Below are 14,821 nucleotides of genomic sequence, written 5' to 3'. Positions count from 1 at the left end.
CCCCTCAGCCGAGGCTTAACGGCGCTTTGAAGCCAGCACGCACACGGCTGCGCAGACATTAGTCCTCATTACGAAGTGTAACGATTATGAAAAGTAAACATGCCCGCCAGAGGTCAGAGATAATAGTCTAGCCGCTGCGCGTTGGTGATGCCACCCCTGCGCTGGAGAAATGCCGACACTCGCAGGTCACTAAGTGAGGGGATTGGGGGATTTCTGTGCGCGCGCGCGTGTGTGGACGGGGTCAACTTTGTCCGTTTCCTCTTAAGACTGTTTCTCCGTCATTGCTACTGATTTATTTCACGTTTTCATGGCGGCATGAAGGTCCCCTCCTGCGTTCTGTGTTTATTTTGACGACGGGATTACGCACATGTCCCGCCTCCCTTAGTTACTGTTGCTTTGTATGTTAAACGTGACTACAGAGAGCGCCCTCTAGCGAGCCCTCAGTGACTGAGGTGAATGGAGCTAAAAGGCTAAAAGCGAAAAGATGCCCAGAATTTTTTTCTTCAAGTTTAAGTTGAAGGCTGTACTCTACTGAAAAGCTAAGAAAACGGACCCGTATGTTTCAGTTTTTCCACAGCAAACGGGCTTTGGGCAGCACAACGCTGGCCAGAAGTGCTGATTGGATGGCGAAGGGTCTCACAGACGTTGACCACAGAATTGGTGTTTCCATCCCCACTCAGAGAGACCTGAAATTAGACTGTGCATAAGTGAAAATCATTACAATTCGAACAAAACATCTTTCATTTCCATCTTACCCAAGGAAAAACATCTTTATATAACATTTATCCATGCAAAGAATTCCTAACACACAGATTTATTATGGATTGTAATGCTTGCACGTTCTGGGAAGATGTAGAACAGTTAGAGCATCTATTCTTCTCATGCAAGCTTCTTAAAAGGTTTAGGAAAGATCTTTATGCTTGGCTAAAAACAAAATCTGAATGGCCTGTCTTGGAATATAAATTCATAGAATATGGTATCTTTATTCATAATTGTAAGCCAGAATTTTTAGCTAGTAATTTTATCAATTTTATCATTCTTTACTTTCTAATGGTTCTAAAGAATCTTTAGAAACCCTCCCAATTGGTTAGCATTCAAAACAGATTTGGTTTTGTTTTACAAACTCTTAAAATTCATGAGTAATAAAAACACCATTAAACTGTGCTCATTATTACATTTGTATTTCAAACATTAATGCCTTGTATTTTTACATAAAATATATATTTATTTTCTGGTTTAGCCTGTGATTGGTTTTATGGTCACGTTCATGCTCAATAAACAGGTTGTTGCTGCTCTGTTTATCAAAGTTGCTGCACAAAATGTATTTTTAAAGCCTTTTTAAACTGACTGAATTAAAAAAAGTCTGTTAAGCGCTCAGGGCTCGGGGCTCCTGGTGTTATCAGGGACATTATAAAGGAGGAGACCTGTTCACTTGTTGAAATATAAAGCTCATTTCACTCAACATGGTGTCTGTTTATGGGGAAAACTTCACCCTTTAAAAAAATCAACTTGCTGTTTAAATGGAAAAGATTGCCCAAAAAGCTGAAAAAATGCCTTTTTATGTTATTTTAACCACCACTACACACTATTTATGCTGCTTATGTCTGACTTTATCAGTGATTTCAAATATGTATTTTAAGCCTTAATTTGGCTTTTGGTTTTGGGTTTTTGGCTCTCTCTTCACTCAGAGGGGTAGGGGTCTGGTCTTACACAACTGGAAAGAACTGCCTGGCAGGGTTGCCAAGATGCTGATCATGTGGAACGACTTCCCTACAAGGACTCTAGTGGTATCCATAGCACCTAAGAGACTAATGCTGTGTCCAAAGCCACATATTTTGTGGGGTTTTGGAAGCAGATTAAATGTTCAGCACAAGAAAACTGTAAACACACAGAGGGAGTAAAATAAGTTATTTTAAGGGAACTGTTTGCAATTTGTGTGCACACTTTCTTTATTTACCCAGAGTAACAGTTCGGGCTCCTGTTTTCTTTTAATAGTACACATTTTTAAAAAACGCGCGAATTCATTCCCACAGTTAAAGAATCATTCTCCTGTTTTCTTTTAATTATGCAAATGTTTACTTTTATTTGCACACAAACAAAATAAGTGTAAGAGATATAGGCTGTTTCTTTGTTCTTTGCACAAGTAGGTTCCTGAAACTTTCTGACGGGTTTTGATGCACTTAGCTTAATGCAATAATGGCAAATGTGATTATTTTGATTTGGTTATGTGTTATGAGGATATCGTAGCATGTGCAGCTGGACATCACAACCAGTAAAAGGCAGCTGAAGAGCATTCTCGGGGTCAGTGGTCTCTGTTGACGACAATATGCTAGTATAGAAGAAGTAAATGACTTTATTGGAGTTATGCTGTCACTGAATCTAATAAGATGGCAACAACACGCAGATCTCTTTTGCTCAATCTCTATAGGCTACCTTTTCAGCAGAAAAACAACACTGATTACCATAGATCTGCTGATGACACACAGATGTATCTGGCTCTCTCACCATGTTCGTAGCATATAAACAACCAGATGAGCCAAATATTTTTACAATTAAAAAAAAGAAAGAGTCTGAAATCTTGGCCTTCTAATAGACTCGGATCTCCCTTACAGCAGCCATGTTACAGACCAAAACAGGCTTATATTATCTTAAAGATACGGCCAGAATCAAGAGTTTGGCATCCCTCATAGCTCTAGAGAAGCTCACTCAAGCTTTTAGCTCCAGTAGGGTGGACTGCTGCAACAGTCTCTTAATTGCACTTCCCGAAGACACCATTAACAGCTACAGCTCATTCAGGATGCTGCCACTGGAGTTTTACCCAGGACCAGGAGAGCAGAGCACATTACTCCAATTCTTTTACAGAGTAGAATTTAAAGTGTTGATACTAGTTTATAAATCACTGATTGGTATTGGCCCAGAATACATTTCTGATATGAATAGAAACTGAGTTAGTCTATTAGATCCATGGACTCAGGTCAACCCGTGGAGCCCGGAGTCTGAACTAAACATGGTGAAGTAGAATTTCACTGTTATGCAGCATATAACTGCAATGAACTGCCCAAAGATCTTAGATGTGCCTCAAATGTAACCATTTTTAAAGTGGCTGCTGCCAGGTGAAGTGTGTGTTGCTTCTAACGCTGTGTCTCATTCGCAGTGCGGGAGCGTCAAAGGTTCCATTCCTCAGCTATGCATGTCATGAGCACCGTCCCATTTCAGAAGAACACGGAGGATCCTTGAAATACGGCCAAGAAACACTGCCTTCTTCGCTGAACTCTGAGAACACACTGAGGGATCCTTCTCACGGCTGGTTTATGAGGAGGCTGGCCGCTTTCTATTTCCCCAGTTATGTTAAAAACAGGATGCAAAACAGCAGATGGTGCCCATGAGCGAGGCCTCAATAAATGGAGGGTGAATGGAGCTAAACTACTTAAAATGAAAGGTTAAAATAGTTTCTAATCATTTGCCCAGAACTTTCCTTTAATTTTAGAAAGCAGAAAGTTTTATTTGACTGAAAATGATTCCTGGTAGTGTATTTATCTGAAATAGTGTCCCCAAGTCAAAGTTTTATATTTTTTCAAATTTTAGCATTTTAGTTCAATAAAGGACTGACAGAAAAAAAAAACATTGTTGTTAAACATTTTACAAATTAAGTTAATGTTGAGCCTGGTTTCATCTCTTTGCATGATCAGCCTGACATTATCAATATTTGGCCAAATACCTGAAATATTATTACAAATGAAAATGTGAATAGAACTGTACAAATCAATCAAATCCAGACAACTCTGCATGTGAAATTTTTCACAAATCAAGCCTGTTTTATAAAACAGCCTGACGCTACAACATTTATTCTTTGTGTATAAATAGAAGAAAATGTGGATACAATTAAAAAGTAAAATGTGCATAATTAAAATAAAACAAGGAAACTGATTGTTAATCATGGGAGCGGATTAAGAAGTCGCTGCCAAGTATAAAAGAAAACATGCGCACAAATTACAAACATCCCTTCCCTCATTTTCATTTTTTACCTTCTGGTGCTCTGTGTATTTGAAACATTTTATATATATATAAAAAAACAGCAACCATCAAAAGTTTCTGTTTGTTGAAAATAGACGCTTAGAAGATTAGGAGCGGGATATATCTGGAATCAGTCCCAGAACATGTGTTAAACCTGCATCATCCATTAAGCTGCCAAGCCATCAGGAAAACACCAGACAACCTCAGTGACTATTCAGTGATAATATTTTGTGTTTTCTTGATGAGTTGATATCACAGTGTAAAGGACTGTCATGGTTTAATGGATGTTCTGATACTGAGATGCTTTCCTAATGGGATCTAAAGTTGCTCTACAGGAAACCAGTGGTGCCAATTAAGCCAATTCCCATTACAAAGCTAAACCATCAGGTTTCAATCCCAATGGTCTTTTTTTCCAGAGTAAAGCAAAAAGCCTGTTGTTAATATTTATCTTTACAAGAATTTAAATGCAATTGCAAATAGTGCACAGACTGCTTGTTTACATGTTTTTTGTCAAGCTAAATGTCAGCAGTTGGTAAAGAAAGTAAAGAAAAACAAAATTAGCCGTTTTTTTAAATTGCTCTGTAACATCACAGACATCATATCAAAATCAATGTTATCAAATACAGTAACCTTACCTTAGAGCTAAGTTTTTGCAGTTTGGATATTGAGCTGTGAACATGGTCTTCCACAGACTTTAACTCTATAGAACACACTTTTCAGCTTTGGAAATCAAACTAAAACAGCACCATCCACTGGACGCATAGTATGTGTCTAAATTATACATTTCCAAGCAACACCTATTGACTCTTTTAATAATACAGACAATCTTACAGCACTGTTCTCACTGCAGTTTTGTTCTGAGGAGTTTTTCCTTTACGGAGGGAGCAGTGCATAGAACAGATTGTGATTGAGAGGTTTTATGCAAATCGTAAGCGAATTAACTCTGTTAATTAAGACTCCTCTTCTTACTGTCCCTTTAAGATTGAGTAAATGGCCTCTGTTCTGATCTCCTGCTCCCATTCAAAAAGCAGTCCAGGCCAAAATTCCCTTTAGCTTCACTGTAAGTGGGTGGAGCTAACCCGGTATATGACAGTTTTACATATCTGCTGCTCGACATTCAAGTACTTAGAATACAGTTAACATTTAAAATACAACAGGTCAAACTTGTTATGGCATGTCATGTGGAATCACATGCATAAAATTATTTATATTAATATTCAGTTTTTTGAGCAGTGCAGTGGGTAGCACCACTGCCTCACAGCAAGAAGGGCTTGGGTCTGATTCCCTGGCCGAGTGACCAGGGTTCTCGCCAAATCTGTGTGGGTTTCTTCTGGCTGTCCTCACACAATTCAAAGACGTGCAGTCAGACTGATTAGATACACTAAATTGCGTGTGAGTGTGTATCTCTGTGTTTCTGCCCTGAGATTAACTAGTGACCTGTCCAGGGCGTTTCCTGCCTTCTGTCTCCTGCCCAATGACTGCTGGGATAGGCTCCAGCATACTCCATGACCCAGAAGTGTGTGTTTGTGTGTGTGTGTGTGTGTGTGTGTGCGTCTGTGTGTGTGTGTGTGTATGTGTGTCTGTGTGTGTGTATATGTGTGTGTGTGTGTTTTGTTAAATTTAGTTTTATTGCATTTTGTTAGGGCGGCACGGAGACGTGGTGGGTAGTGCTGTTGCTTCACAGCAAGGAGGGCCTGAGTTCAAGTCCCCAGCCAGGCAACCGCGGTCCTCTCTGTTCTCCCCATGTCTGTGTGGGTTTCCTTCCACAGTCCAAAGATGTGCAGTCAGGCCATTTGGACATGCTAAATTGCCTCTTGGTGTGAGTGAGTCTGCCCTGCGATGGTCTGGTGACATGTCCAGGGTATATCCTGCCTTTTGCCCAGTGACATGCGGGATAGGCTCCAGCACCCCCCATGACCCAGAAGAAGAAGCGGCTTAGAAGGTGTGGGTGTATTTTGCTATGAAGCTGACATCTCTAAAAGTTTACTGTATAATTTGCATTTTTACAGTCCTTTAAAAATTGAACTGTCCCACTGTTGCTGTTGAGTTAATGACCATTGTAAACTTCATCTGTAGATCACTGTAAACAAGTGAACTTGTGAAGTGAACTAATCCACCTTAGCTTTTATTAAATGTAAAACAGAATGTAAAATATTGAATTCATACCACTGCTTTCATTTGCAGGCCACGGAGCGACAGGTGAGAAGTCATTTCATATGAGAGTAGAAGATTTATAGCTGGGACATAGCACAAAAAGAGACACAGGGACAGGGTGACGAGACAAACGTACAGAGATTCTCAGTTTAATGCAATTAAATTAGGATGTCCTCAAGCAAGAAATGATTGTGTCTAACAAATTCCTTGGAGCAACTGTAGACTTTGGTTGTCCAAGGTCTCCAGTCCAGACTCTCTTTTTGTTCCTACAAGTGTTTTATTTCTATTACTAGCCTTGAACCTTATATAACATATAATTACAGTTCATATTTTAAACAAAACAGAGATGCATACAGTTGTATGCAAACGTTTTAACATTCAAAGTCAAATTACATGATTGGTTGGTTGATTTTGTTTAAGTGATATTAACGCATCCTCAAACTTAAATATGGAATTTGCCTGCAAACTGTAGTGCACAGTATTTGCCAGTTGTTCGTTGGGATTACTATGATGTCAGTTTCATCATGTCAAAATCAGTTACTGTGCACGCTTGGAAAAGGAGGCTTGTCCATTATGAATGTGAGGAGGCCTCAGATGGAATAACAGCACCACCTCTTGTCTCTGCTGTGTGGACTCCCAGCAGAATCTGGCCCCAGTTTTCATCTGCTGCATAAGCAAAACCAATAAGATGCAAGTTTTCATTTTGGCAATGTGAGTCAGTGACTAGGTAAAAAGATTGTTCCCCAAATTGTTATCATATTACCACATTATGATCTGTATAGTTAAGTAAATAGCAAATTAAATAGCTATCATTATGCTACAGTATATTGATGCTGCTTGATAGATCAGTCAAATTTTATATTCACAGGAATTGTCTAATTACCATCTACAACTAAAGCACTTGTACAGAGAGTTCCTGACCTGAGTAAACTGTACTGCACCAGGTAACCCATTATCAATTTGTTAGCTTATGTGGGGGGTGTTCAGAACATAGAAAAGTTAAACACGGTGTTCCACAAGGCTCTGTTTTAGGGCTTCTCCCTTTATTTACAGCTCTTAGTACACATAATTTGCAAGAACTGTGTTAACTATGGCCATTCAGTAGATTCAGTGATACAGATACATAAGATACATAATGGAAGACATGAATGGTTAACTGATCAGGAACTTGCAGGTTGTTGATTGATCCTTGATCTTGATGTTTTTTTTCCTGTGTGACACTGGAAAATAGTGTATCGTTTGAGTCACATGACCCTAACCCTATGAAAAGCTGAGAAATTACTTCATGCTCTCATAACATCTAGACTACACTATTGCAGTGTTACTGAGTGGTTGCCCAGTTACAGTATCTCTCTAAATACACTGCTCAAAAAAATAAAGGGAACACTCAAATAACACATCCTAGATCTGAATGAATGAAATATTCTCATTGAATACTTTTCTTCACACAAAAATCATCAATGGAAATCAAATTTATTAACCAATGGAGGCCTGGATTTGGAGTCACACACAAAATTAAAGTGGAAAAACACACGACAGGCTGATCCAACTTTGATGTGATGTCCTTAAAACAAGTCAAAATGAGGCTCAGTATTGTGTGTGGCCTCCACCTGCCTGTATGACCTCCCTACAATGCCTGGGCAGCTCCTGATGAGGTGGCGGATGGTCTCCTGAGGGATCTCCTCCCAGACCTGGACTAAAGCATCTGCCAACTCCTGGACAGTCTGTGGTGCAATGTGGCGTTGGTGGATGGAGCAAGACATGATGTCCCAGATGTGCTCAATCGGATTCAGGTCTGGGGAACAGGTGGGCCAGTCCATAGCTTCAATGCCTTCATCTTGCAGGAACTGCTGACACACTCCAGCCACATGAGGACTAGCATTGTCCTGCATTAGGAGGAACCCAGGGACAACTGCACCAGCATATGGTCTCACAAGGGGTCTGAGGATCTCATCTCGGTACCTAATGGCAGTCAGGCTACCTCTGGCGAGCTCATGGAGGGCTGTGCGGCCCTCCAAAGAAATGCCACCCCACACCATTACTGACCCACTGCCAAACCAGTCATGCTGAAGGATGTTGCAGGCAGCAGATCGCTCTCCACAGCATCTCCAGACTCTGTCACATCTGTCACATGTGAACCTGCTTTCATCTGTGAAGAGCACAGGGCTCCAGTGGCGAATTTGCCAATCCTGGTGTTCTCTGGCAAATGCCAAGGGTCCTGCACGGTGTTGGGCTGTGAGCACATCTGTGGACATCAGGCCCTCATACCATCCTCATGGAGTCGGTTTCTAACCGTTTGTGCAGACACATGCACATTTGTGGCCTGCTGGAGGTCATTTTGCAGGGCTCTGGCAGTGCTCCTCCTGTTCCTCCTTGCACAAAGGCGGAGGTAGCGGTCCTGCTGTTGGGTTGTTGCCCTCCTACGGCCTCTTCCACGTCTCCTGGTGTACTGGCCTGTCTCCTGGTAGCGCCTCCAGCCTCTGGACACTACGCTGACAGACACAGCAAACCTTCTTGCCACAGCTCGCATTGAAATGCCATCCTGGATGAGCTGCACTACCTGAGCCACTTGTGTGGGTTGTAGAGTCCGTCTCATGCTACCACGAGTGTGAAAGCACCACCAACATTCAAAAGTGACCAAAACATCAGCCAGAAAGCAGAAAGGTACTGAGAAGTGGTCTGTGGTCCCCACCTGCAGAACCACTTCTTTATTGAGTGTGTCTTGCTAATTGCCAATAATTTCCACCTATTGTCTGTTCCATTTGCACAACAGCTGTGAAATTGATTGTCAATCAGTGTTGCTTCCTAAGTGGACAGTTTGATTTCACAGAAGTTTGATTTACTTGGAGTTATATTGTGTTGTTTAAGTGTTCCCTTTATTTTTTTGAGCAGTGTAGCATCCAACTAAGTCAGAGTGCAGCAGCCTGTGTGTTCACTGGGAAAAGAAAGCCTGAGCATATTGGTTGGGTATTATTCAGTTTACACTGGGTTCCTGGTAGGTTTCAAGTTGACTACATGACCTTTAAAACCTTTAATGGCCTAGCTTCAGCATATGTTGCTGATCTGTTGACATATTTAAGTTGTCCAGACCACTTCCCCAGCTGAAGGAGATTTACTGCACACTTCTGGAACAGCATTCTAGAGAATATTAGGAAATGGTATTTTTTAAATTCAGTTTAAAACCATTTATTTAGGTTGGTATATGCTTAGTGTGTGGGGGCACTTTTTTCCTATCATTTGTGATTGTTTTATTTAATTTTATAGATCACAGAAAGTGCAGATTTGCTAATAATGTAATCTACAATGAAATGTTAGACATTAAATACAATGCTGTATTCACAAACCAGCTACATTTAGAGCATAGATCAGTTCTACCAGCAATTTAACTCCAGCTCTCATTCACATTTTAATACTATCCTGGAAATCTACAAAACATTTAAGGACAAACCAACATCAGGGTTTTCTATCGTGTTCAGGCGCATTGAAGATTATATCTTGTTTTCTTGCATCATTATATTTTAGGCATGTTTTAGGCATGTTTCTTTGCCCAGACCAGAAGGATCTTGTGGTGCTGGATGTTATCACCACATTCTACCTCATTTGTTTGCGTTCCTGACGATTAAGATCAGGTGTATTGAAGAAATACTGAGCAGTGACCCTAACATAACATACCAGAGCTACATCTATCGCTGAATTCAGTTTTTCCAAACCTTTTGGTTTGCTGATGACATTACTTAAACATTTATATTTCATAATAAATTCCATTTAAATTGTAACGTATTGCACCTTATAAGTAGAATGCACTGTTTTTCTGTCAATAATTCACAAATGTAAATAACCTGTAAAATGAGATAATTCATTGTAAGTACAGGCATTACCTATGCTAGATATGCTAGATGTCTGTCAGGGCTTCAAATGTGTGGCAATGTGTCCTTGTTTTGCTTTCATAGCCATCTATGCTTAACCACCGATGTGATAATAAATATCATTAAATGTGTTTATACATGTCATAAATAGCAGATGATTACATTATCCTACGGCACTGGTGTGTGTATGATGCCAGTCCGATTTCCAACAACTTCAGGAACATGAGCAAACAAAAAGAAGCATAAAAATAAAATGAATAAAACAGAATAAATTTCAAAGTAAGTCTGCGCTGGTAGAACTTCAGCAATGAACTCTCAAGCTTAGATTTTTGCAAGAGTACCTGGTCCTTTAGCCCACTTGTTGAGACTAAAAACAGCAAGCCAAAACACTTTGCCAGCATATGAGATCAGTGTTACTTTGAGTACGAACACACTATTCCCAGACCAAAAGACAAAGGATGGAAGCTATAACTTCTCCAGATCAAAACAAGTGTGCCAAGTGCCATCAGAAGGGCAGCTTAAATGCCAAGAAGTTGGTCAGCAGCATCAGTTCATTTCACATTCCCTGGCCATGAATGTGAACACACAGACATCGTCCAACAAAACTCGTTTACCACTGTTACATCATCTGTCCTTTTAATTTAGATTACTGTTTGAGGACTGAAGACACCAACTCATCAAGATTTGAAAATAGATTTTATAGTCTTCTGTATTGGGCCTTTGTTATCATGTTGTCATATCCATATTTTCGTGAAAGTTTGGTGAACATTTTAGCCCCTTTCAATTGCTATAAAGCCACCAGTACTAGAGGAAGAGGATAGGGATAAGGTTTTGGAACCTGATTCAAAGCTCTTTAATCTATACAAGGGCGAAGTCCACCATCTTTTTTCTTGATTTAAAAAAAAAAACTAGAGGAAATAGGAGATGTAGACAGACGAATAAAACCTTGATCTAAAGCTGCTTGTGTAATATATATATATATATATATATATATATATATATATATATATATATACACACACATATACATATATATACATATACACACACACACACACACACACACACACATATATATATATATATGTATGTATATATATATGTAGTGCCTTTTGTTCTTCTTGAGTCAATGGATATACTCAGGCCTTCAGAAAGGTGGGATTCTCTATTAGATCTATGGCACAGTCTCAAGATTGATGTGGGGGTAACTTGGTGGCGTTTTCTTTCTTACAAACTTCACTAAGGACAGAATATTCCTTAGGAATGTTACTAATAGCTTATTCTTGAGGGCTTTCGATTGTGGTGGATCTAACCACCACTTCTGGAGGTGTAATACAGGACGTTAAACAGGAATCTGACTATCTTGTGATGGTGTGTTCTGACCAGGAAATATGGGGGTTGTGTTTTTTCATATTAGGAAGTCCTAATATGAGTTCAAATTCAGATTGCTTGAGCATTAGAAAGGACAGAGTTTCATGATGTAAGGCATTAGTCATTATGCAAACTGGTAGCAGGCGTGAGACTTATGTTTAAATACAGATCAAAGTGGATTTACCAGTCATTGCTTTTTTCGTAAATCACACACTTCCCCAATTTTTTGAGGTTTATAAAATTACAATTACAATTCTAAAATAATTTCACATTACACAGATTAAAATTTTTTTTTTATTAAGATAAAAATAGCCATGGTGGAAATAAGGTGTATTCACATGGTTTGACAATCATGGCACACTGTAAAGAACAATACATTATTTAATGCTGTACATTGATTTGGTTATCCTTACTGCTTTAAGGCTGTGGTGGATTGGTCTGTGTTGGTTGCAGTAACGTTGACTGCACCATGTTTCTTGCTTTCTTGTGTATGTGAGCAGATGCCTAGTGTGGCTAAAGTTTAGATTATCATGCAGCCATTTGGGATGCTGTGCCCACAAAACTCACTGGAGTTGATTATGATGAGTCCACTTTACCATTAACATAACATGTATTAGCCAACTAAAGTGCTCTGTAAGGGTATGATGGATTGATTTGTGCTGTATGGACTCATTCCGTAGCCAGCATGAATACATTCATAATGACTTTGCAGTATGAATGAATGGAATGTATCTTTTTTTATTAATATTGATAAAAGCAGCTTCTCTCTACCTTCCCTTGTTTCCAAAAACAATGGTATTTTGACACATATACACCTTAAAAAATGCATGTAAATGAACCTTTCTTCACATACATGAAAGTATTTTGTCTGAAATCCAATCATTTTACAGACACGTCTGGTCCACATATGAGAAAATGTGCAAAACAGAGAGAAAAACGTTAAGTGCCATAAAAAGACAACTTTATAAATAAGAGTATTGTCTATCACAACCGATGAAAAAGCTTTTAGTGACAGGGACTTTGGTTCAATTACAAATAAGGGATTAGAATATTGTACACTTATATGAAAAACAAGCAATAAAATAACACTGCTAAATACAAAAACACAGTCCTTTCACTGGTGGGAATTTTCAGAAATCCTGGTTAAGAAGTAATCCACACACAAGTTGTATTTAAAGCACCGTTTGCAAGTAAGGAGTTGAAATGATCACTGATCATTAGCATAATTGTTCCGAAACCCGTACATTTTCATTACAGCTCAGTGAGTTGGACCTGGATCTTTATCTGACTCCTTTGCTACATGCTAAAGTGCCTGGTAAAGTGTCATTAAAGCAAGAGGCTCTGTAAATAGACCTTTAGAGGAGTTCCTCTTAGAGCCTCTTGCAGTTCGGCAGTGAGAGGCTGCAGCCATTTACGCTAACCCTTCTTATGCCCTGGCTGTCTGTCACTGGTGCCAGGGTCTGAGTAAGGCTAACCTGTGCATTACTAAAAGATGTAATTCTCCCACTCCCAGCAATCTGCAGGTTGACAGTGGTTGCATAGCTGGTTTTTAAAGTCTTATTCCTCTGTAATGGTGCGCTGTCCTCTCTTTTTCCTTCTTCTAAGCACTGACTAAGAGTGTCTCTTTCAGGTACAGGAGGGGTCCGAGCTACATAGGCACAAATAAGGCTACTTCGGCAAGTAGCTTTTCCTAATTCGGAGTCCTCCTGTCCAGATTCGGGGCACAGTGAAGAGGTTAACATGTCACATTCAGAACTGTCCTCTGGATTATACTTGGTCAGCAGTTCATGCACATCTGGCCAAGCAATGCTCGTCAAGTGCTTTCCTCCATGGTTATTCTTCCCAACTGTCAGCCTGATAGGAGACTGAGGCCCTGGACTCACACATGTAGGAGTGCCATTGTAGGAGCGTCCACGAGGGCTAGTTATGTTTGACTCTATGTCCACTGACCATCGTCCATTCTCTGCCCAAGACCTGTATTCATTCCTGGAGGGACTGGGTGATCTGCTTGCCAGGCTCACAAATGGTAAACTGCTGCCTCTTGATCTCCGCTGGTTCTGAGAGGAGGACAAAGAGGACGCTGAACATGGAGAAATGACTCTGGAGCCTCTTGAAGAAGAACTTGCTTCTGTTCTTGTTGGGGAGGAAGGTGTCACTGTTGATGGGTTCCTTGGCTGAGGGCTTGCAATGCAGTAAATATTTGTAGGAATTCCTATTGGAGGTGGGGACGTGACCCTTGGACTTGGGCATGGAGACAAAGAGCAAGCTGAATTTGTTCTTGAAAACTCTAAACAAAGAGGTGTAAAGTGGCTGGCCACACCTTGCCTGGGGGTCCGTGGATTCGGAGGTTTGGTTGTCAATGGACCTGTACTGCTTTGGACAAGAGGTGGGGAGCAAATTCGGGTAAAAGGAGATGGTGAAGGGGAAGGTGAGGGTGACTGCACACGAGAGTTAGGCTCGGAGGACAAGAATGGTCGAGCAATTCTGTTGTGAGAGGCTCCTCTCTGGTTATCAGGGAGATGAGGAGTGCCTCCTATATTTGATAATGATGGCTTTTTGTGATTGCCATTACTGCATAGACTGTTATTGTTATTGTTATTGCCATTCAAACTAGAATTATGAGACTGTTCAAAGCTATCTGACCTTGTCTGTGCAGCAGAGGGTCCTGAGTGGAAGTTGGCAGGGAGAGCTGGTGACATGGATTGATGGCTCCGAAAAGGAGGTGGGGACTGTACAGTTGCTGGGCTAGATTGCAGACTGTTTGAGCAGAATGGGGAAGGGGGACACTTTGGAATTTCGCTTCCCATCCCAGCCAGGCCTATCCCTATGCTGCCAGTATCAGATGGTACACATGAGTCCACAGTAACTGCTTTGGGGGAGGGCGACCTCAGTCTCAAAGCAGACGCAAGAGAAGGAGGGGAACTGGAACTGCAAGAAGGAGAGGTAGCTTGAATGCGAGCATTCCTTTTGGCCATGCTTTGAGAGATTGTCTGACTAATACAAGAGGCAGCAAGTGACTTCGCAAGGGCAGAAGCAGCTGAAGAGGGGCTGAGATGTTGAGAGCTTCTAATAGGGGATGGCGAGCGTATCCGAAGGCTTGTACTAAAGGCAGAGGGTCGTTCAGCTTCTGAAGAACAACCTGAAGGTATGCCTGAAGATGTATTGCTGAAAGATGGTATATTAGAAGAGAGCAGAGAAGCGGATGATGTGTCCTGATCCTGCTCCTTGGACCACGGCTGACTCTGTGGTCTGAAATCATAACAAAACCAAGATTAAATTAAACTGTTTTGGCAACAGTACATCTGAATATTAAACAGAAAAAAACAGGGGGCAGCTAGTAAGCACTACTGTTACATGTATCTCCATCTGAAAGAACAACTAAGCATGGCAAAGCCTGGTATTTATAATGATCTACT

The 14,821-nt window shown here is 40.6% G+C and overlaps 1 protein-coding gene across 2 annotated transcripts in view; it reads right to left on the bottom strand.

The window, feature by feature from the left end:
* Nucleotides 1–11,685: 11,685 nt before the first annotated feature.
* Nucleotides 11,686–14,821, bottom strand: part of plekhg2 (pleckstrin homology domain containing, family G (with RhoGef domain) member 2) — a 55,549-nt gene continuing 52,413 nt past the window's right edge. For both annotated transcript variants that reach the window (XM_017694804.2, XM_017694805.2), the window contains one exon: nt 11,686–14,654. In XM_017694804.2, coding sequence (XP_017550293.1) covers nt 12,776–14,654 — 1,879 coding nt within the window. In that variant the 3' untranslated portion in view covers nt 11,686–12,775. The remainder of the gene's footprint in view (nt 14,655–14,821) is intronic.

The sequence above is a fragment of the Pygocentrus nattereri genome, chromosome 17, assembly GCF_015220715.1.
Source record: "Pygocentrus nattereri isolate fPygNat1 chromosome 17, fPygNat1.pri, whole genome shotgun sequence".
In the NCBI taxonomy this organism is placed as follows: Eukaryota; Metazoa; Chordata; class Actinopteri; order Characiformes; family Serrasalmidae; genus Pygocentrus; species Pygocentrus nattereri.
This window is presented reverse-complemented; position numbering and strand designations above follow the sequence as displayed.